General features: G+C 42.9%; 2 protein-coding genes across 3 annotated transcripts in view; both read right to left on the bottom strand.

Annotated features, from left to right (window-relative positions):
• The window catches only part of LOC121709066 (rab5 GDP/GTP exchange factor-like), an 18673-nt gene extending 18495 nt beyond the window's left edge, over window positions 1–178 (bottom strand). Inside the window, exon 1 of the mRNA XM_042092121.1 lies at window positions 1–178. This exon is cut by the window's left edge and continues 2 nt beyond it. The gene's annotated coding sequence lies outside the window, so the exon portion shown is untranslated.
• Window positions 179–4556: 4378 nt separating this feature from the next.
• Window positions 4557–7500, bottom strand: part of LOC121709063 (zinc finger and BTB domain-containing protein 16-A-like) — an 80969-nt gene continuing 78025 nt past the window's right edge. For both annotated transcript variants that reach the window (XM_042092114.1, XM_042092115.1), the window contains one exon: window positions 4557–5601. In XM_042092114.1, coding sequence (XP_041948048.1) covers window positions 5372–5601 — 230 coding nt within the window. In that variant the 3' untranslated portion in view covers window positions 4557–5371. The remainder of the gene's footprint in view (window positions 5602–7500) is intronic.

Here is a 7500-nt window from a genome sequence, read left to right as displayed (position 1 = left end):
CTACAGCTGGTGTGGAATGTTGACGCCTTGCAGGATAGCCTCGCTCTGGCTCGCGACCCTGGTCATCCAACGAACGCGTCAGGACGATGCGAGGAGCAGAGTGACGTGGACTGTTGTTTTAATACATATCACAGGGGGGCGCAAGTGTCCTATGCACAGGCCATGTTCAGAGAAATTGCAGATAAAGGTGAAAATCAGTGTGTGTGTGTGTGTCTCTGTATGTGTGTTTGTGTGTGTCTCTCTCTCTCTCAGTGTGGGTGTGTGTTTTGGTGAGACTGAACATATTGCTGTCTGATTTGGCAGTCATTTCAAAAATGTCACTGAAACTGACGAGCATTAATGATCATAACTGGATCAATCCTTTTTTTTGCGTGTCATGACATGAATAGGCCTACATGACTGTTATGACTAAACTGCAGACAATTGTACCCTCTTGGATGAATGTGACAAAGAAACATTTGGTTTGTTTAACAAAGCTTTTGCAATTACTGTTATGATTTTGCGATTGGATGGTAGGTTGGAAACGCACCATAATGATCTGATAATGTAGATCTGTCCCAGTGTTGCATTTATATTTCCAACTGCTTTTAAAACCGCTGTTGTGAAACCTTTACTTAAAAAGTCAAATCTTGACCATACCAATCTGAGCAACTACAGGCCTAAATCAAATCTACCGTTCCTGAGCAAAGTACTTGAAAAAGTAGTTTGTAATCAGTTAAATACCTTCCTCAACGAAAACAGTATCCTTTCCAAAAAAATTCCACTCAGGTTTTAGATAAAATCACAGCACAGAAACGGCTCTAGTAAAAATAGTCAATGATCTCAGACTGGCTACTGACTCAAACAAAGTCTCAATCCTTATTCTTCTGGATTTGAGTGCGGCATTTGACACCATTGATCATAGCATCCTAATTCACCGCCTTGCGAAGTGGGTGGGTCTCTCTGATAATGCTCTAAACTGGTTTCAAACCTACATTACTGGCAGAGATTAAGTTTTAAGCCCCATATCAGTAAAGTTACTCAGACAGCCATTTCCACTTGAGAAACATTGCCAAAGTGCGGCCCTTTTTAACTCAACAAGATGCAGAAAAACGAATTCACGCCTTTATCACTAGCAGGTTAGACTACTGCAATGCACTTTTCACTGGTCTTCCCAAAAAACATCTAAAGAAATTGGCACTCATACAGAACTCTGCGGCTAGACTTTTAACTAAGACCAAGAAGAGAGAACACATCACCCCTGTGTTGGCTGAACTGCACTGGCTCCCTATTTCCTATAGAATTGATTTTAAGGTTATGTTAATTACTTACAAAGCTCTGAATGGCATAGCACCTTCATATATCTCTGAGCTTTTAATATCTTATTAACCACAAAGGAAACTTACAGTAGATCATCCAATTCTAATCTTTTAATCGTACCCAAAGTGCTCCACAAACAAAGTGGAGAAGCTGCTTTTATCCATTATGCCCCCAAACTATGGAACACCCTGCCTCTGTACATCAAGCAGGCGAGTTCAGTAAATATTTTTAAAAAAGATCTGAAAACATACCTGTTCAGGAAAGCTTTTAGTTAACTCATCTTATCCTGTAGACTACTTTTTCAGATTATTCTACATCTGCTGCTATTGGAGGGCGCAGCCAGCCAGAAGCAGATGGGCTCCCTCTATTAAGTCAGGTTCTGCTCAAGGTTTCTTCCTGGAATATGGGAGTTTTTCCTTGCCACAGTTGCCATATGGTGTGCTTGTGGGGGGTAAAGGGTTAAGGCTGCCAGTCTTATGACATGTTATTTTCTATATTTTTGATATGTTGCTGAGTGGATCATAAACGGCCCCAGCCATGAAGAAAAGTGATTGATAATGACTGACTGACTATTATTGTGTTACATGCTTCAAATGTAAAGCACTTTGAGCTGCATTCTGTGTATGAAAGGTGCTATATACAAATAAAGCTTATTATTATTATTATTATTATTATTATTATTATAGCCTACTACAGCCAGGCCACAAGCCACACACACACACACACACACACACACACACACACACACACACAAACCATCATCACCACCACCATCATCATCGTCCATCTTAAGCAATAACATTTTATTTCATTGCGTAGGGTGACAAAAAATAGCACAAAAACATTTTTTTTGTTTTACTTTTTAATACAAAACAACTCTACCAAATAAAACCCTTTAAATAAACATCGCTCACAAACACACGGACATGACAGAGTGGGTTGACACGGCAACAACTCAACACACATAATGTGCTTTTTTTCTTGCAAGATGAGCACAAGAGAACTTAAGAGGTAGCTGAACAACAACAACAACAACAACAACAACAACAACAGCAACACACTCCTTCTCTTCAATAAGCATCAAGGTTAATTCATACAAAATACCAAGTTTGGTCACAAATAAGAAAACGCAAAAACAAACATACAAAAAAGCTACATTAAAATCACTGATCACTGTGGCAAGTAATCTCTTGAGCAATGATTGCTGCAAAGCAACCTGGTAACACACACAAACACACACACACACACACACACTGGGAGCACACACACAAACACACACACACACACACACACTGTACTCAAAATAAGTATAAAAAAAACAAAAACATAAAAAAGAAATAAAAATGGACCAAGACCTGAAAAATTAAAAGTATTAAAGAACACTCAATGTTTAATGTATTACATATAAAGACTTACATACAGCCCATAGTCTAAACACATCCACACACACACACTCATATACACACACACACTCACACACACACACACACACACACATTGTATGCTATAGCACAAATGCAAAACACAAAAACAAAATAACAAATAAAAAAGCAAACTAAAACATTTAGGAACAATACCGGACCAATGTGTGAGGTCACAAAAACATTCAAGTAAACATGTGCTGAAAGATGCTGAATATATCACAGAAAGAAAATAAACAAAAAGCTAAAAAAACAGGAGAGAACGCAGGCAGCACTGCAGAATTGTAACATAGCTAAACTCATCCTTGATCATCAATATTATTGATCACTTATTGGCAATGATTTTTTAATCTCACCTGCCTAACATATACCCTCGCTAAATCAATCATACCTACATTTGATAGCTAATTCGTCAGCTTTGCAGAACACAGTCATCCACATGTAACAGTTCCATAGCATAAGTAACAGTGTAATATCACTGAAACAGTTAGTCATTCACAATCACACCTTCACTCCCCAAAGCCTCAGAACGTCCATTCACTGTCATACTTGCAGTTAGAAGCCTCAGGACACATAATCTCGCCTCTCTTCTGATAATAATTACAGTAACTGTCCTGACTGTCACCTTTGTGACTTTTTTTTTTTTTTTTACTGTAACATGAGCCACAAGGGCACTCCCATCACCCGCAGCACCACCCCTGACCACCAGGGGGCACTGGTGATTAACATCTTTGAGATGCACTCAGATATGCATAAGACTGCAGTCACAATGACACGCTACAGGTGTGAATGTGGGTCTCGCAGTAGAGGCTCCTATGGGTGAGCTCGGGAGGTTCTGCGCCTCCTCTAGGCCTCTACAGGATCAGGGCAGAACCTGCACTGGGTCAGGGGGTGGGACTGTTCCGGGTCAGAACCCATATGGGCCGCGTTCCTTAAGTCCTCTGTTCCGTCCAGCCTCAGTTCTCTCAGTATGACGGATTTAGAATCGAGGGAGCTTAGGGAATGTAAGGTTGAGTTCAGCTAGAATATTTCATAGAGAAACATATTGGACCTCCGAAACAGAGAGCAAGGAATGTGGGTTGCCACTAGCCTGGCATGTGGGTTGCCACTAGCCTAGCATGTGGGTTGCCACTAGCCTAGCATGTGGGTTGCCACTAGCCTAGCATGTGGGTTGCCACTAGCCTGGCATGTGGGTTGCCACTAGCCTGGCATGTGATTGTGATTTCTAGCCTCAGTGGCCTCACAAGGGGAGTGCAGAGGCTGCTGTGGCACATGTCTGTTTGGCAGGACAGTCGTGTACATTTACTTCACTTGAACAAATGGCATATGGTTTAATGTTGGCATGAGTACGACAATAGGGAAAAAAAAGCATTAAATGTAAGCCGATTTTTAATACATCACAAGACCGTCCAGTTTCAGAGAACACATAGTGCAGGTTTTCCCACTCAGTCACATTATGAAATTACTGACACACACAGACACACACACACAGACAAACACACAGACACAAAAACAGACACTCACACACACACACAGACAAACACACAGACACAAAAACAGACAGTCACACACACACACACACACACACAGACACACACACTGTTTAAACCAGCTCTTAACACATCAGTGGGTGATGTGAGTAATACCCGCAGCCCTCTTCTCGTAAGTGTGGAGGTGACATTCAAATAGAGCCTGGTGGTGACTGTGACTGGAGACACCTCACACACACACACACACACACACACACACACACACACACACACACACAGCATACAGATAGAGAGACAGACACACATGCACGCACACACACACACACATAAACACACACACACACACACACACACACACACACACACACACACACACAGAAAGACACACAAACACACACAGACAGAAAGACACAGATACACACAAAGACAGACACACGCAGACACACACACACAAACACACACTCCTGAATTGTTACAGCATTTCTTTAGATTTAAATTTGTAATGAATATTATGTAATTCATCATGTCCTACTTGCTGTGTGTGTACAGATATGTGTTTGTGTGTTTGTTTTGACTGAAACTGCAGAACACATGACGTGCCTCTCTCTCTCTATCTGTGTGTGTCTGTGTGTGTGTGTGTGTGTGTGTGTGTGTGTTGTGTTGTGATGTGAATATAATCTTTAGATATTCATTGTCCCTTCTTCTTCTTGTCGCTATTCATCCCATCGTTCTCTTGTCCTCCACCATACCTCTGTCCCTCTCTCTATTCTTACCGGCTTCAGTGCTCACAGCCAGAATAGTGTGTGTGTGTGTGTGTGTGTGTGTGTGTGTGTGTGTGTGTGTGTGTGTGCGTGCGTGCGTGTTTCTGCCAGTCCTGCAGATGCCATCCAGGTAACTGACTTACACACTCTGCTAATGCCCACCCTAACCCACACTATCGCCCCCTGCTGGTCCTGAGACGCTGGTGCAAAGACGCCATGTGTCAAACGCAGCACAGGTACTGCTGTGTCTGCTCTCTACCATCTCACACACACACATACACACACATGAATACGCACACACACAGACACACACACACACACACACACAGACACACACACACACACACACACTCCCCGCACCCCTCCCTCTCCATGTGGGGTGAGTGATGGGCCGTCTGGCTCACACGTAGCACAGGTACAGGTAGGTCTTCTCGATGCGCCAGTCGGCGGGCACGTCCTCGGGCTTGTGGTTCTTCATGTGCTTCTGCATGGAGGACAGGCTGGGGCAGTACTCCTGGCAGATGGTGCACTGGTAGGGCGAGGCGCCGTTGTGCGTGCGCAGGTGCTTGATCATGGCCGAGTAGTCACGCGAGCGCTGGTGGCACAGCTTGCACTCAAACGGCTTCTCTCCTGGAGAGCGGGTTAGACAGAGTTGTAAGAGGAGTGTGTGTGTGTGTGTGTGTGTGTGTGTGTGTGTGTGTGTGTGTGTGTGTGTGTGTGTCGGCTAGGTGAACAGGTGTAAGAGGAGTGTACAGTGTGTGTGTGTGTGTGTGGTGTGTGTGTCGGCTAGGTGCACGGGTGTAAGAGGAGTGTGTGTGTGTATGTGTGTGTGTATGGGCTCTGTCTTGCACTCCAGCGCAATTGAATTTGTATACTCGCGCTTTTGTCTTTCCTATTTTGCAGTCAGCGCATATTGGAATTTTCCCTCCACAGGTACATGTGCGCCCACGGGGGTGTTTCAGCGAAAAGAGGGGGCGTGTTCCAGCGCAAACGGTCCCTTTTGATATTTTGCAGTTTCAGAAAACAATTCCACCACAGACCAGGAGGTTTCTAAAGTCAGTGCCGCAAATTCAGATTCTATTTTAAGGGCGCATGCATGGCCACAGGCCTGCAGGAATGAATGCTTTGCACACCGATCTAGAGACACCCTGTGCACAGATGGAAACATTCAAAGCCTTGATAATATTTGTCCGTTTACCGGTTTTGTTCGTGCATTGGTCAACTAAAAATTTAGTAGCCTATATAGTACATCTACATGCAATATCTTTACAACAACGCCTAATTACGACCTATTAATTTGGATAACTTTATACAGCCCTAAAGTTAGGCTAAAGTTACCTTTAGTTTTTTTCCAATTTACCGTTGTGTGTGGCTTTAAACATTGTGTGCGCTTTAACATCAGCCTATAAGCATTATTCCAGCTGCGCTAAGGTTTTGACAAGCACCACAATTTTTCCTACCTTGTTGTAGCCCATCTGAAATAACTCCAAGCTTTGCTATGTTTCCTCCATCCTTTCGTTGTTTTCAAAAAACGTTTTATATCCATGATGGCCTTGAAGTCTTGAGTTTGTGAATTAGCTTAAATCAGCTTATTATGTGCTGTTAACCAGCAACCATAGATAGTAAAAGAAAGCAGTAGCCTTGGCTACAATTTCTGTAGTTGCTGCGTCCATTCATTGTTATTCTCTCTCCTGCTCAAACAAAAGTTGTGCGTGCATTAAGTTGATGATAACGTGTTTACAAACTCTACTTTACATAAAATATTGTAAATAGCCTACTGTCATGCAGTTAATGGGATACTGTGCAGAGTTGGATAGTTAGGTCAACTTGGAAACTGTTTCTCGTTGTTGAGTTTCCTGATGGTAAGGTACAGCCGTAGCTTACACCTGCAGGAGCGCTTGCTTGGGCGCCTGTGTTGCGCAATGCACTTTGCTCCTCTCATCTATACGACGCAGTTCCCATTTCTCCAAACCATATATAATTACAAGGAGAAATATTGCTACACGAGGGAAATCAGTGTGTTGTCCGATTTGAAAAAATAGGTATAAATCTAGCTTACACATTTCCACGAATCACGGATGTGTTGATGACATAAATTAGGAAATATTAGAGGACTTAATGAGACGTGATGTTGAACTGCATGCCGATGCCATTTAACCCAAATGCCCCAGCAGCAGCACGGGAGAGGAGAGCTTATCTGACAGATCTGCATTGTCTATAGTGAGGCAATGTTAGATTACATTGCAAAAATCACCCTGCATTCATAACCTCGTGATTCAGTGAGATTGATCCCAAAACATCGGAAAGTTAAATTTCTGTATTACATTTTGTCAAGAGGAAAAATCAATAGCAAACTGTTCCCAACTGACTACAGCGCTGTGAACCGTTCCTGGCTGCGCCTGGCAAATCGCCATCATAATAGCAATCCGCTATGGAACAAGCGTGCCTGTTGTTAAAGGGAATGTGAGATGATGCTCTGATTGGTTTATTGCACGTTACGCCCAAACCACACCCATGAGTAATGTAGCT

This window comes from Alosa sapidissima, chromosome 5 (genome assembly GCF_018492685.1).
Source record: "Alosa sapidissima isolate fAloSap1 chromosome 5, fAloSap1.pri, whole genome shotgun sequence".
Classification (NCBI taxonomy): Eukaryota; Metazoa; Chordata; class Actinopteri; order Clupeiformes; family Clupeidae; genus Alosa; species Alosa sapidissima.
This window is presented reverse-complemented; position numbering and strand designations above follow the sequence as displayed.